This window comes from Wyeomyia smithii, chromosome 2 (genome assembly GCF_029784165.1).
Source record: "Wyeomyia smithii strain HCP4-BCI-WySm-NY-G18 chromosome 2, ASM2978416v1, whole genome shotgun sequence".
NCBI classification, from domain to species: Eukaryota; Metazoa; Arthropoda; class Insecta; order Diptera; family Culicidae; genus Wyeomyia; species Wyeomyia smithii.
Genome location: NC_073695.1, coordinates 220557255 through 220574196, shown reverse-complemented (window position 1 = coordinate 220574196; position 16942 = coordinate 220557255). Strand labels below are relative to the sequence as shown.

Genomic DNA, 16942 nt, shown 5'->3' with positions numbered 1-16942 from the left:
GGCGCTTAGTGTTTAAAAGTGCACACGGGCACCGTCTGGCATAATATAACGAATCGGAAAAGCGGCTTTCATAAAGCGCGGTAAATTATGAAATTAACCGTAACAAACTCATATCTTGTAGATCAACGTCCGGATATGGCAAGTACAACATGCGCACAGTTTGTCGTATTCCATAAACCTGTGCAAATTTTATGTTGTTCACTGCGGCAGATACCGCATTTCGATACGCTTATTTGATAGTTGATAAAATCACTGCAAGCCCAGCCTGGCTGGTTGGTTGCAAGCTGCAATGATCGAAAAGCAAGTATAAGACCTATACTCCAGCTTGTCCTCTGGAGTACTGTAGTGAAACCATCTTTATGAATTTAAATTGTTGTGTATTAAGTATTTATCATTTATTTCAGTATATGTGTTTAGTAGTATTTTTAGGACTTTGTTTTTGTGTTTTTCTCATGTTTATAATTTTAGAATTTATTGTTTGATTAAAGGTTTTCACAGGAAAATGGTTTTCAGAAGCGTCATCACCAAATACATTCGTCGCTTGTGTTTGAATTTTATCAATACTGGGATTCAAGCAACAGTTTGGATTTCTTACTTGCTGTGAGATGCCTAATGGTAAGCCAAACAATAACAAAAAATGCTTCATTCACAAAAGAAACAGAGGTTTTAGTGAGACCCTGGCATTACCAGCCTCGCTCTTCTCAGAGCACTAAAAGTATGACGCATTTAACGAAACAGCGACAGTGACGGGAAAATCATCTTTTCCCGTCATATTATCTGCTCTGTCGTTAAGTAGGCAACCCGCATCGTATTGACAGCTTGTGTATGAATTTAGCTCACAAGAGCCATCATTTATTGAAGACTGCCTACGCGGGCTACCGGATGATTGCCTGACGCGGCCTGTCGGTGTTGGGCCGCCGAGACTCGGTAATAATTTATTGCTTCTTTCACACGCTTCCGAAATGCTGCACCACACGCGCACTGACTGTGTCAATCTGGGTGCGTACAGAACTGGTAAACCAGAAATGTCTATAAGCGGTGTTAAAGTCGACGGCTCATGCCGACACGGTGAATGCTTTTCTTGGGCTGGCCGGGTGGCGTCGCCTTGCTACGTCCGCGAATTGGAAAAGAAAACCAGTAATGCTATCGGAAAGGTAGTCAAATTTATGTACCCTGACAATTGATTGATCTTTTGCGGTGTACCCGGGGAGCTCCTTGATCGGGTTTTCAAGAGTTGGTTACATTGATGCATGAGACATGAACATCACACTCACTGTTGGTTTGCCATTTATTAATAAAATCGCAATTTCTTTGGCTGTTGTTTAACCTTTCGAAATTGTAATAAATTGACAGAATCTAAATGGAAGATGGTTTGATTGGTGATACGTTTACTTAAGCAGTTTCGTATCTCGTGGTGTGAACATTACAAACGGTTTGACTCTGAGCGGCACACATAATTACATGTTATTATAAATAAATAAATACACAATAAGTATAATCATTTTATTAAATACTACTCTAGGAGTTAACTATGTGGTTCGTTAGTTGCTGCTAGTTTTTTTTCTTGCCACGCATTGCTGAAGTTTATTGCTAGTCAACAGTCGCCAGCGGAGTAATAGTATTCCCATCTGATTACATTAAGTCGGCTGTTTAACTTCTTTCGAGCCCGGCACATTCTTCACTAGCACCACATAATAAATATAGAGCTATAATAACTTATTTAATCGAAGACTAGCTGCAGCAGCCACTACACTAATGAAATGTTGTTTTTCTGTAGCAATATAGTTTTACGATGCAGTTGACAGTTACCCTTAAATTATAACATTATAGTGCAGCGCTTAAGCGATGATCTCGACTATTTATCGTAATTACAAAGCCATGCGCGGCAAGCTACCGTCCCGGGGCACTAGCCTGCTCTCATATCACGTTCACTTTCGTTTGAGTTGTAGCTTTTTTATGCTGCTCAATTTGCTCTATACTCATCATAGCATGGCTGCTTGGCGCGGTTCAATTTCATTATGACCAACAGCGCAGTCAGAGCTACGACGATAATCGCCGTCGTTGCAATCGTCACCCAAACCGTGAGAACCGACGGTGACGCCAGACTTGGACCAAGGCCGATGGTTGTTCCGTTGGAGGGCAATATGATGCGAAATGAGATAGTCGTCACTTCCGACGGAAACTCGTGCTCCACCGTGGAATTGGGTCCAGTGTAGACTGCGGTGTCACGTTTCGAACGGAGTGCCGGACAGTTTTCCTGGAATTTGAGTTTTTTTTTATTGAGATTTTACTGTTCTTTTTTTAGGGTGGAGAAAATCTGTACAGAAGGTTGTTTCAATCGTCGTACTCTTTTTCTGCTGCTGGTAAGGTTATTTACATTGTTATGCACTTAAATATGTTGGGATTTATATGTCTGAACTTTATTACCTTAATAATTTCATTGTCAGTTTATTCATATGCATGATAAAATGTAATCTGAAATATTATGAGTACTTTTCCAATCTTTTGAAAAGCTTCGGATGCTTTTAGCTTTTAGAAGCATTGGCATTCACCTGGTGTAATCGGTTTCATAGTTTATAGCAATTTTCCTACATGTAATTTTTAAGGCGGAAATTGATAAGTCAATACACGCAAAACTTTTCCTTATTACCTTAGAAGCAATAGCGCAAAATGATCTTCGGGTACTAACGGGTCGTGGACCGGTCACTGCCCGAGTAGGTATCACCTAAACAAAATTGGAAAAACTCGATCTACAGAATGTCGTTTTTGCCAATTTAAAACCGAAAGGGCTACTAGAGCCCCATGAAATCTGGCATTGTGATCCTGGTAAGGTATTAGACTTCATAAAACGAGTCGACCCTAACTGGGATCGGGTATTATGTCAACCAGTGTTCATCATACCTTAGTTGTGATAGGATAATCGACTAATACCAAATCAAACATGGGTCATACAACATTAGTCCTTATTAATGGACGCAGTTGTGTTTCGGCCCTACAGGGAAAAAAAAATAGCGCAAAATTGCCTTTAGGTAACAAACCTATTACTTAAAAGACAATAAAATTCGTCCCCAGTCAAATAACAACACATACTGTCATATATTTAGCACGTGTTACGGGAGTACGACTATCTAATAATGGTCGTTTCACTGCTCCCTTTCCATCTCAAGTAAAAAAATATCACACACCGTCGCATATGTTGCACATGTTACAAGTTTCTTCAATCTCCAATTCATCCGGTGAGCGTGTATTAGTTCGCTCGTTGTATGCATACGAAATAGAGAAAGAATATCACAAGAGCTGCCAAGCAGCATTTTCCCCGTAATAGAGTATGCAAACGTTGATGATTCCAAAGACTTGAAATGCGTCTTTAAATGACATCACGATCTGTAAACTGCGTTAGAGAAAAACAAAAACATTCGCTTTCTTGCAAGCTATCCAAAACACATACTCATTGGTTCATGGAAACTCATTTGCACCTGTTTGAAAATACAAAACTCGTGCCCATCCAGAACAATATTCGCAACTTCGGCAACTCTGTTCACACAGTATAACATATTTTCATTTCATGTAAACACTGGGGGACGAAACGAAAGTGTTTCTAATTAGACATTTGAGGTTGACGGTTGAGATTCTGATTATGTGTGGATGAAGGGGACAAAAATGAAACTGATCGTTGCATCTATACAAATGCAGCGAGTGAAGTCTTGCTTACACATGCATTGCGGTGCTTGGCAGTATGTTCTCCTGCAGAAACACATACAAGCGTGTGCCCGTCTAAATTTTTGTTAATTTTCGGTTATTACTATTTGTGTATAATGCGCAGTCATAAGACACAATAAGTAATAAAAAATTGCCCTAAAGTAATAAAATGTTCCCCGTTTGCGTTGGGTGTAATAAATAACTTGTAGTCAATTTGGCAAGATTGAATACACTAATACCACAGACAAACAGACGTGTCACTCAATGACGACCAGAAAAAATAACGATTATTTTGAATTTTTTCTTAGTGGGCAATAATGCCGCTAGTGTCGCTATAAGCAAGCGTGCACTGCACATTTATTTTTGAAGACAAAACCCATCAGTAATGTCGCTGGTGTTAATAAAAACCGTTTTATGAAAATAAGTTAGTAGACAATAAGATCACATGGACGAAGATTTTTCAGGATTTTTCTTCGAAGAGGCATGTCTGTTTGTCTGTGCTAATACTAAACGCTGATGTTTTTGAACACAAAGTTTGGAATCACTTCAATGAGTATTGCAACACCCAGTTTGTATATTGCAGCACCCACAAAAAGTTTAGCATCACCTAAAATAGGCTGAGATTTCGTTTTTCCGACAACCTTGTCCCAAAATTGTGGTCTTCAGTAAACTTGTTCAAAGGATCAAGCGTTTTTGGATGTTGAGTAGTTCAGTGTCGTATGGAAGTTCTTGTTGCCCCATAAGACCCTATTGATTTTTTTTTTGCAAACGGATTATTACTTTGCCTGTTATGTTTAAAAATGGGAAATCCAGCTATGAATAGAAACATATTCCGAAGACTACATAAACGTACTCACTTTTCTCAGAGATGGTTGAACCGATTTCCACAAAATTAGTGTCATATGAAAAGTCTAGCTGCATTTTCTCTGATAGTCAAGCGGCGCTGAAGGCTTTAAGTGCCTCCAAATGCACGTCAAAAATTGTCTGGGAGTGCGTTCTCGCTCTGCGGAGCCTGTGTCGTACGAACTCAGTCAATCTGTACTGGGTTCCAGGGCACTGCGGATTGGAAGGCAATGAAAAAGCAGACGAACTGGCCAAACAAGGTTCCACCTCTGAATTTATTGGTCCAGAACGCTTTTGTGGCATTTCAAACTGTACAATAAAAATGGAACTTAAACACTGGGAAGAACAACGGGTGACAGGCAACTGGATGGCTGTCGGAGGATGTCACCAGTCGAAAAGGGTAATAACGCCAAACACAAAAATTACAAAAAAGCTATTAGAGCTCAATAAGTGGGCGCTCTGTATCTACACAGGACTAATAACAGGGCACTGTCCGAGTAAGTATCATCTGAAGAACATTGGTCGGGTTCAAGACGATACTTGTCGCTTTTGTAGCATAGAAAGTGAAACCTCGGAACATCTGCTATGCAGCTGTGGTGCATTATACATGAGCAGAATCAAATTTCTCAACAAGGGTTGCTTACAACCTAGTGAAATTTGGTCTGCTAATCCTCGGAAGGAAATTGGCTTTATTAAGCACATTATACCTGACTGGGAGCGTGCCGAGGCAACTGGTCATCACTCGATCAATGGTGGGTGACTGGGTATCCTATATAGCACGTATAGTAAGGGGGATGTACTTCAATAGTTCTTAATAATGGACGCAGTAGTCTAATTCTACAACAGTAAAAAAAAGGTCCTGCTGCCTCATAACACCCTATTGAATTTTGCTGTAATCGGACTGTAACTTCGTCTGTAATGTATCGAATGTGAAAATCACGAAACTTCATTATCTTAGAAACTACACATCCGATTTGAACAATATTGATATCAGATGAACAGGCTAGTTAAGGGTTAACTGATGAATTATGATTGAACACGTGGTTTCAAAGTTTGGCTGCCCTATACGTTCCCTATTTATTTGATTATAACCGAACTTAAGCAACCGTTATGCAATAAATTGTCAAAACGACGAAAGTCTATTATCTCAAGTATTACACGACTTATTTGAACATAAGTAGTGTCATACAAACGAGTCATCTCTCAAACCAACAAATAACAAACTTCATAACAATTTGATATGTGGTTCAAAAGTTTTGGAAAGAAAAGAAATTCAAAGACTATTCAAAACTATACCTGCTTTGATGGCCTCAACATGATTTAAATGTGGTATCGTATTATTTGAACGTACCCGGTATCACTCGTGATTAAATTGTTCGAAATTAAGAGTCATTTATTTTATTTCGTTATTTCTTAAGCACTAACATTACGTCAAATTTCATATTTTATACTTCAATTACAACATCAATATTTTGGAACCCAAAGAGTGAATATACCATTATTGGATTTACAATTAATAAGTTTGAATGAGAAAGGCTGAGTCTGACCGCTAGGTGGATTAATTTAAGTTTTTTCTAAGAAGTTGCGGTCTGCGGCAAGTACCACCAGTGCACAATGGTAGGTTTTCTACAGCAGATGATTTTATCCTAAAAGAAAGCGTTTTGTACTGATAAGGAGCTCACAATTAACCACGAAACCCGGACAAATCTTATATTTTTTCGAAACGAAAACTCGGATGTAAAGGATTACCGTCTTCAGCGTTGAAAGGCGTTAACTTACGAGAAAACTCATTCAAGTCTCTGAAAAAATGCTGGTAGCTCGGGGCACCAAAATTCACTGGAATTGTTACCAGAAGTTTTGTTATAATTTAAAATATCTCCAGAAAAAAATTAAGAAAAACTTTCCTTTTGTGATTTAAAAATATAAGCTTTAAAAGTATTTTTTAGTGGTCAACAAACAATTTTTTGTTTAACGTTTAAATTTTGTACTACAAGCCATTATTGGTTCCCTACAATTCATTCTCAGACAGTTTTTCTTTGCGACCAAGGCTTATGTGCTACAATGCTTTGAAAAATGTCTATGCCATAATCCATACGCCCTTTTCGAAAATTGCTGTTGAGTTTGGAAAATTCCTCCACCTGCAGATAATACACAGTTTTATGAGTCCAATACGTGTGCAAAGTTTCAAAAATCATAATTCAAAGTAGGCGTCCTAGTGATATGATTTCTTCAGTTTCAGTTTCAGCGGAAGACTTCAAATTTCATTTCCTTTTTATTTTGTGATAAGACTGATACAATTTCGCACTCTATATGTTCAATGTAATCAAAGGTAACCAGGGGGAGGGAGTGTATTGTCTCGAAAAATTAATAAGATCGAGAAGGCAAAAAATAGGAATATCCTTGGTAAAAGGTTGCATGCAGGTAACTTTTTGCGTTTGGAACATGAACTGATATGAATGTTGAAAAATACATTCTATTATTATTATTATTATTATTCGATCCGCTTGCCTGTTGACGTCACTCTCGTTGTCACTGGACTTGTTTGTTGCTAAATAAAGCATATATGCTGTTAAAAAACCGATAATATCAACAAAACGGCTCATTCCAATTCTCAAGATTTTTGAAGAGGGTGGGTTGACATAAAATGGAAATAAAATTTGTAACGACCTTATTGTAGGGGAACTGCTCTATTATTCATCTCAGCCCATATATTCATCTCATACAACATGTAAACACAATTGTAAACAGGAAAAACGCATATTTTCTTCTTAAACCAATCTGCTAAACCATGGAATGGATTCTTCTTAGTTCACTTTAGATTCCTTATAAAGTATAATCCTCAAAAACGCACTTAAAAGCAGTAAGTTTGATATTATAGTCGAGCATCTGCACTCGAAAACTCATTTAATTCAATCACCTACCTCAGAAAACAAAATCCGCGCATTGTTCTATACGGCTACAAAGGGGACTCGTTCAGCAGCCAACCACTTTTTATTTTATTCACTAAACGAAATCGCTCACTACACTAAAAATACTTTAATATTTGAAATGTACAACTCAAATTTCCAAAAACAAAAGCTTGAATTAGCAGAAATATATGAGATGAATTTCTACAGTTCCTAAATTTCAACTGTATGTATTTTCATCTGTTTTCACTGCGTTGAAGAAAATCAAAAGTTGCCAAATCAGTTTCTGTTAATACGAAAAAATCATACTGAAAATGTTGAATTATTCCGACATAATTGACATAAATCTACAGCACTGTAGTGGTTACCTAGGTTACCAATTTTGCACGTAAACAACTGCAGCCGATATCTAGGTAACCTACTACGACGGGCTGTGGCTACGTTCATTCATGATAATGTGATTAATTCATGATTTACAGTGTGATGAATATGGGGGCGTCGTGAGATGAATAATTGAGCAGTGATTCAAGTTTTGAGATGGATGTAGAAGCGTTGTGAAAAATGGTTTGTTTTACAAAATTTAGAATAAATCCTGCTAAGTTTACTAAATATACAATGCTAAACGATTCCATAAGAGCACGTAAGCATATTTAGTTTATTTGTTCAATGATTTCGTGAAAATTTGGTGTTTAATCCATGCATTCTTCGTGAATACTTGCTTAATGAGATGAATAATGGAGCAGTTCCCCTATTTGTATAAAAAAAAGTTTTTTACTCGAATAAAATTGAACAAAAATGAAGAAAAGAACGTTTTGACGGTGGCATTGATAACTTTTTTATGCCCCCTCCCCCGAGGGAGACCTCTATCTCTGTCTGTTTTTTTTTCAATGTAGCTTTATGTTTATATTCATGTTTTTAATGGCACTTCGTGAAAGAAAACGTTGTATCAGGAAAACATCGTTTGAGAATATAAAAGTTATTCATGGAAATATCATGTATGTGGTCCCCGTGGCTCTGTGGTTAGCGATGTCGGTCGGCTAGCTCTCCCACACGGTTGTGATATCGGGTTCGATTCCCGATCGAGTCAAGGAACTTTTCGAGCTGGAAATTTTCTCGACTTTTAGCACGGGCACGGTGTATCGTTGTGCTTATCCTACACATGCAAAATGTGCCAAAAACAATATCGATAACGAATTCTCTCAACTATAATCTAGTTGATCGAGACCGCTATTAGCCCCAAGGCTAAGCGTGCGATATTGTTTTTTATTCATGGAAAGTATTTTTTTAGTAAAATAAAAAATGATTCAGCTCGTAGTCAGTAGCGAATATACAAAATTTGCTTTTAGTTATTAAGATATTTTAGGAAGTTAATAAACCAGATATAATCGGCGCCGTTAAACATTAATTTGTATTTGTGCCGTGTCAAGTAAATGATAGATGAATAAAACAAAATTAAATAGGTTATTGCAACGTATACAAACGGTATGGGGAGCTCCGTAGCCGCAAGGTTACAGAGTCCGCTGTAGTAAGCGGGTGGTCGTGGGTTCGAATCTTAGTAGAATCAGGCCATTCGGTTGTTAAACGAGCATGGGTTTATTCTCAGGCTTCCCCACCTTTCCTTCAATTTGAATTCTACAGTAGCCCTGTTGACACTCCTTCTAACAAAAATAAGTCCCTATTATAATAAAACTGGTGTGAGTAACGTATGAAAGTTCTCTCTAGGGAATTGTAATTGGGCGATATTGTTAGGATGGACAGAAGCTCGGTATAGTAGAGCAGTAAGGTTGAAACGGAAAGGTAAAACTCACACACAAGCACGGATATGAATGATAAGCGTATAACTTACTTTAATAGTGATACTGCCAATAATATGAAGTGCCGAGTACAGAAAACACCTGGGCAATATCACAATAGATCTAATCTCTGGTCGCAGTGATCACACAGTCCAAAAATACAAACGGTATATTTTACAATGTTAGATGGACCAAACTCCTATGATATATGAATAATTTTATTGATAAGTTGATGAAATTTTAGAACTGCAATTGAGTCAGCTCGAAAACCAGAATTATCATGAACTTTGCTTACAAGCACTCACATTGGGTATTTTTGATGGTCCAAGTTAGAAAAAATCAACATATTTTATACACGGGCTGTGGGGCAGACTCTGTAGGGTTGAAATCCATTATTCTTCCAGTTTTACGTAACTCATACAGTCAGGTTTTTTACGCGGGTTGCTATTTTCAATATCTCAAAAACGGTACAAGATATCGACCTCATTCCAATCACGTTTTTCGTTTCAGGACAGAAGTAATCATTTATCAGTTTTGGAAAGAATCACAATTTTTGGTGTAAATACTGAAAATTTATAACATTGTATTTTGGTCTTTAGAATAACCACTATCATATTCTGTCAAAAATCTAACGGTTTGGGACGATTTTTTAAGTATATTTTTTAACTCAATTTAGTCTTATTTTGAGCGGTTTCATACAAATTTGGAACGTATTCCCCACGTAAAAAATACCTGACTATATAATAAGCTCTCAACAGCATTAGTAGGATTTCATATACTCCGAAAAAAAACCCACACAAACCAGTAAACAGTAGGGAAAAATTAACAAAACCGAGACTAAATAGAATATCTCGGTCTGCAGTCATGCGAGACGTATTTAGGCCGTTACAAATTTTATTTTCATTTTGTCACCTCCCCTCCTTCAAAAATCGTGAATATTGGAAGGGGAAGAAAAAAAAAAAGCTCAAACCGTTTTGTTCAATTTATTGATTTTCCGACAGCATTAATGCTTTATTTAGCAAGAAACAAGTCCAATGACAGCGAGAGTGTCGTCAAAAGACAAGCGAAATAAATAATAATAATAAAAACTGTTATTTTCCAACATTTATTTGAGTGCAAGTTACAAACGTCATAACTTGCACGCAAACTTTGATCAAAGATGTTTCGTTTTTTTCGTCTCGGTGTTATTTATTTTTTGCTACCCCTTTGCTAACTTTGATAACCTTGGACATTAAAAGAATTCGAAATTTGTATCAGCCTTATTGAAAAAAAAAATTGTTACCTGTTGAAGTACAAAACCAGATTAGACCCGAGTTAACGGTATATTAATTTTATTCTTTTATTAAAGTTGGTCGAAAGTGGTTCTCTGTGAGCAGTTGTCTCTAGATGATTTAAATTCAGTTCACTGAGTTTTGAGCAAGCTTACTAGGGCGTTAAAACTCACAAAAATGGTTAAAAGGCTATACTAGTTTATATTTTTTCAGTCTGAACTCTATGGAAAAATCTGTGTTGACGACTGTAATTCAATGAATGGTAATGATTTTTTTATTCCAAACAAATCTGTCCATGAACCAATAGCAATAATAACTGAATTGAATAACTTTGCTGAAGACCGCAACATTCAAAGCGCTTCAATTCGTGAGATAAAGTAAGCAGAAAACTTCATGCTCACTAGCACCATGTTATGATAGAATTTCAAGCTTAACTAATCACCAAAAAGAAGCCCTTGTTCTTCCGAACAACTATTCTGGAGACCGTATCTGTCTACGTGGTTGGATTCATGAGCTAAAAATAGTTCGAAACACTCAAAACTACACACACACACACACACACCAGCGCAACTTATAGGTTGAATTCCATACTAAACTGTATACCAACCAGAAGTCTTTGTCCTTCCAAACAACTTTTCTGGAGACCGCAGCTTTCTACGTGGTTGAATTCAGAAGATAAATTTGTTCGAAATACTCATCTACACCATGAACACCAGCGCCGCGTTGTAGCCTAAATTTAAACCTTACTGTCCACCAACCACAAGCCCTAGACCTGCTGAACAACTTTGCTGAAGATCACAACTTTCTAAGTTGTGGAATCACGAGACATAATAACATAAATCTACCCAGGGCTGATATATTTCAGCGCTTTTGCATTAAAGTGAAAAATAGCTTTTTCTATCATCGAAAGGAAATAATTCGCTTTCATGCATTCTTCATTCTCTCTTTCTCCGTTTTTTCAGTATTCAGTATTCAGTCATCCGTCAGGCGCAGTGACGCGTATTCGTTTGATATTCATTGTTCCAGATTTTCTGAAAGTTTTTTATTCTGAGTTTCATTGTGTGAACTGTAATGTCGTAAACTCGGTTTGTGTACTGTACAGTAGTAATACGCGACTAGTGATGGATAAAAAAATGCTGCCACGAAAGAAATTTTAGCGTTTCATTAGGATTCGGCAAGCGTCACGTTGATAACGTCATTTTCGATTTACCAAAGGAACGGTGAATATCATTTGGTTGGATTTAAAAAAGTTTTTATTGCGTAACCGTGAACGATGCGCGTGAAGTATTTTATCGGAGTGTGGCAGCTCTTTTCAAGGACGAAAAACAAGCGCTGCGTTCATTGGAAGTGCAAATTGAAAAAGATTGGCTGTAATTTTCACAGAATTTCGATAGTTAAAATGATCTTTTATCAGACCTGAATCTCCCCATTTCAGGTGATGCTAAACTTTTCGGGTGTTGCAATACTCATTGAAACGATTCTAAACTTATGGCGGGTAGTGTATGCTGTTCTACAGTTTTTTCACAGCTGAAGATCGCATATTCGGTTTACTGCCTGACGGTTCTAATGTCGTAAAAATTGATATGCAGATATCTCGAGATTACACGATTTGAGTGAATCGTCGTTGTTGTTTCTTAAAATTGGTTGTACTCACCACAGTACACTCGCGCCGTTCAACGCACCCGACAACGCGTACCCTAAGCACCATTTCGTCTCCACTGCGCATTCCCTGGAACATAGCGGCCCGGAATGCCAGTCTGTAGCTCAGAGGCGACTCCAGAATCGGAGCTGCTGGACAAATTGCTTTCATTGCTGGATTCACGCACCCGTTGGTAGCTATCAATGTTGCGGAGTTCAGCACACTGGCGGTAGGCGATAATCGCTGCATTACAACTTCCGAGAGTCTCGTATAGTTCCAGCCTGAAATACGAAGTCTGTACAATAGAATTTACCCACAGGCAGCCGTCCATAAACTCACCATCACCGCTTCGCACCTGTGTCCTAAGAATAAGATCTTCACCTAGGATCACAGCCCCTCCTGGTTCGAGCGAACGCGTAAACCCGTTGCCGTTATCCTGTCTTCGAAAAAGACCCAACTGCGAACGAAAGGGCCGCTGTGATCCACCGAAAGCGTACGTTCCTGAAGTGCTTCTACCTTGCACATTGTTACTAACACCCAACCGAAAGGCGTGCGTTCTAGCCACCACCCGTTGTTGTATTTTACACTGTAGAGTAAGAATTGCGTCTGCTGCAGTGCGCATTCCGGCGATTTGAGGAAACCTTAATCGTAAACACAATTCCCGTGCACTATTCCCGCATTGAACAACACCACACCTTGAAAAATCACTCGATTCAATATTCACTACCAGTCTTGTCTGTTGAACACGAATATTACAGCCTGTTAGGTCACCACTCTGTTCACCATCGATAACTGGAGCACCATCGATTGCACTCTGTATGGTTAACGTAGACCTGAAGTAACCTCCGCTGTTCTGAAGACAAGTAAGCTCGTTCAATTGAAGTCTGATTGGATAGCGGTCGTTGGTAAGAGTTTCGTCCCGTAATGATCGTCCTGCAGGGGGTAGGTATCCATTAGCGGGCGGATTATACTGGTATCCATCGTCGTTTCCGGGGGAAATAATAGATCCTTCGTCCGCTAATGGTGGTCGTGAGCTTGGTGGGTTGTAAATATATCCAGACTCGGTTGTAACGATTATGATTTCGTCTTGCTGCGGTATTTGTTGTGATGGTGGAAGGTAGTCGTTAACGGGAGGATCCGAGAACACGGGATCACTATTTGGTGGTAGGTATTGGTTGTCCACAGTGGGATACTCGTCGGCAAAAGGTGGCTGTGGTTCATCTGCAAACGGTTGCTCTGGTGGAAGATATTCACTATTCGGTGGATCGTAATAATATCCTTGCGAATCTCGTTGAGGAGCTGCAGTAGTTGTGCTGGCGGATTTTCGATTGATAATCACCTCCGGGAGTGTGGTTGTTGGTGGTTTGGATGTTATATAGTCACTGTCTCGTCGTGGAGGAACAAGTGCTCTGGTTATACTTTTGGCAGCGAAAACGTCCCCATATGCTGCATGAATGGACATGTAAAACACAACACAAAATATAAGAGCCATTTTAAGAAGATACTTCCTCTTCCAAAATCGCAACGAAACTGAAGGTTGAACCAAAAATGGTCCCACATTTATAACCCACACTGGATGAGCACTACTTCCACGAAAAATATATCGAAAATCTGCATACCGTCCACCAACAATGATCACGAGTTGACAATTTCCTGAGGTTGTTTCGAAACTCAATCAAAATATTCCGCACGATGCGCGTATGTGGCCCCAAAAATAGTTTTAAAATATTTGGTAACCCTTTAACCACGACCGGCGGCGTGCTTGCAGACTGCATGGACGTTCAACTGTCAATTTCCCGACACCGTTGGCAGCGAGCGGGCCAACAAATTGAGTCACATTACTCACTTTCGGTTGTGCATTGTCAATCGTGATAGGCAGCTTGTACTGGAGTACGTTGCAGAAGAACTTAATTTTACTTTCTTCCAGCAGAAGCGTAAAGTGTCGGGTCGGGTTGCGCCTGTTTCACGATTTTTTCGAAATTGCGCTAACTCCGGTCAGCGGCGAATCTGCCAGACAGCAACGAAGAAATATATTGATGAAAACAAAGGAATAATTCATTGAATGGACTGCGAAGTGAAACTTGTTCGATTGCAGAACGTGGAATTGCATGGCACCTCCCGGCTGGAATGAATCCGTGCTGATGAGTAAAAGTCGTGAAATACTTTAATGCGAACTTTGTTGAGTAATCGTAAGCATTTACATTGGAATTTTCGTTCTCTTGTTGAGCATTGCTTCGAATATTTAAGAATGCAAATCTATGAGCTTGCATTTCTCGGTGCCATATGGTGATGAAACATAATTCACCGAATCAATACCCGCGAAATGTGCAGTTACAACATTATAAGGTATTAAACCTTCCGAAGTAGGTTTTATTTGGGCAGCAGTCGTAATGTGCTCTGCGTCTTCCGATGATTGATTGACGAGCGAACCTGGTTTGGGCATAGTAAATCAGGTATTATGTGTCTGTTGAAAGATCATTGCTTCGGGTATGGATTAAGCCTATTATTTCATTAAACTATGCCCTTCACAGGGTTTATTTCGAGTTGGGAGTATTTATTTAATTTGTTGACTTCTCGACTTTCATTCATTCATTCACGCTTGAGTGTCGTCAGTGCCAGTGAGTATTTAATACTCACTGATTAGAAGGGTTTTGTTTGACAGGTTTTGCACTTTACTCTTTTGAAAAGTATCTGTAATTTACAATGTTGTTTTTTCTTACACTCTTCCACGCAAATTTTTGTTACCTGGAAGCCAACTAGTGTTCTCTAAAAATTGTTGTCTTTTGATTTTTGTCTATAATCGGAGAGTTTTTTGAACACTTGAACCTTCGAAACGGAATAATTCCTGCCATGAATAATAGCTTGTTTCTAAGCAAATCAAAAAATCTGTATTCATTTTTCTATAGAGAAAGGGAATGCCAATCAAAGTTAGTGTAAATAAATATTTTATTGCTCGCATAACTATGATTTATCGAAATCAATTCTATTCGATTTATTTATCTATATAAAGAGCTTCCAGATCATGTTCCGCAAACCACTTGATGCTCCAAGAAGCTTTTACAAGTGGTCCATGGCATTTTTGATGAAAACAAAAATCAACTTCGAAAAATATTTTTTTCTGTTAGGTTCTACGATCTTTTGCTTGGCGGAGCACTTTTTTGAACTAAAATATTTGGCGGAGCACCTACAGTGTAAATCTAATAACAAAAACTTCCTCAATTTACTCATTCAAAAGAAAGCAGGTGCCCTGACAAATATTTTGGCTTGAAAAAGTGCTCAGCTGAGCAAAGGTCTGGGAACCCTTTATCTATATGACAAAAAATAAACACGTATTTTTAGGTATTTATTTTATTTGAAGAACATTTGTTGAACAGGACTTGTGAAACAGAATTACATTGTGAGTTATTTCATGGTCTGTGGAAGGTTTAAATAATCTAGAAAACAACACACATATTGAAAAAAAAAAAGAAAAATTCAGTTTGATTTGTCTCGAAGAACGATCATTCCAACTTGAAAAACATTAAGGTTTATGTTGAGACATCGCAAAACCTAACCTAATAAGCCAAGTAATTTTAATAATCAAACTAGCAGTTTGATCCGACCTGAATTTGTCAGCACGTTAAATCTCTATAAAATTACTCTACGTTTTCAATCATTTATTCAACGATTCTGTTGACCTACAGCACAGGATAACGGAAGTTTTCACTTCGAACTGTCCGTTAGTGAAACAAACAGTTAGTCGTGATATACCCTGATAAAACGTAATATTCATTCCGCGTCGAACACTCGACAGAAACGGACGTGCAAAGTGGTCGTTCTATTACAATCCGGTCCGTGTGTACGAATAGCCAAACAAAAGAGTGTATTATTCGCGCCAAAGGCCAACTAGATTGTGAGTTGTGTCGCTACGTTCTGTACCCGGCTCGCAACTTTGGCTGTATTGGTGCAAAATACCAGCTGCAGTTTTCAGCGGGGGCCTAGCGTAGTTGGTAACGTCTCCGCCAACCACGCTCGACGCCTGGGTTCGAATCCCACCGCCGACATAGGTGTCGATGGTTGTGAGATGGCGTGATCCACTCACAACCAACCCAACTGGTCTAGATTCAATTCTAGCCGACACCGGGAGATTTTCTGAGGCGAAAAATCTCTGGGATCACGCCTTCCATTGCATGAGGAAGTGAAGCCGTTGGCGCCGGTCCGTTAATCAACGGGTCGTGAGTTAGGGTCCTGGGTGGAGCCGCCTCCCCGGGCGTCGGTGATTGGCACAACAACAGTGGCGGAACTAGACCGACGGTAAACAAGCGAGAATTAAAAAAAAACCAGCTGCAGTTTTGATCTGTGCACAGTGAATAGATCTTTCTAATTCAAGGCCATCAGTTGACAGTCGAGTCGTGTCGCTGTGCTGAGTGATCTCACACCCGGCTCACTGCTGGTGGCTGTATTGGTGCTGCTGTACTGGTGCTGCTGGCTGCTTTGGGTGCAGCTTCGAACGATCGGGCAACCACTGCTGGAAGGAAGAAGTAAATAGGTACGTGTTCTTGTCGGCGCTAGTGCGCTACATTTAGCGCGATGGATATAGATCCCTCGCCTCCCGTGCCACCATCCCCGAACCCCCCTGACCCTGACCCTTCTGTTACCCCCTCCCCTGTTCATTCTCCAGTCCCCCCTCGCCCCAGGCTTTACCCGGACGGATCTCAACAGGGCAGCTATACTGTTTATTTTCGTCCAAAGGCAGGGGTGAATTCAAAGCGATTAAACATACAGCAAATTTCTAAAGACCTGAAGAAGGGG

The 16942-nt window shown here is 39.1% G+C and overlaps 2 protein-coding genes across 10 annotated transcripts in view; both read right to left on the bottom strand.

Annotated features, from left to right (window-relative positions):
- Window positions 1–16942, bottom strand: part of LOC129725124 (bcl-2-related ovarian killer protein-like) — a 94504-nt gene that overhangs the window by 10605 nt on the left and 66957 nt on the right. The gene's annotated exons all lie outside the window — the stretch shown is intronic.
- LOC129720424 (uncharacterized) overlaps window positions 1314–16942 on the bottom strand; it is a 55061-nt gene continuing 39432 nt past the window's right edge. The window contains exons 5-7 of the mRNA XM_055671905.1: window positions 12491–13597; window positions 12167–12432; window positions 1314–2257 (exon numbers count right to left, since the gene is read on the bottom strand). Of these exons, the coding sequence (XP_055527880.1) occupies window positions 1964–2257; window positions 12167–12432; window positions 12491–13597 (1667 nt within the window). The 3' untranslated portion in view covers window positions 1314–1963. The remainder of the gene's footprint in view (window positions 2258–12166; window positions 12433–12490; window positions 13598–16942) is intronic.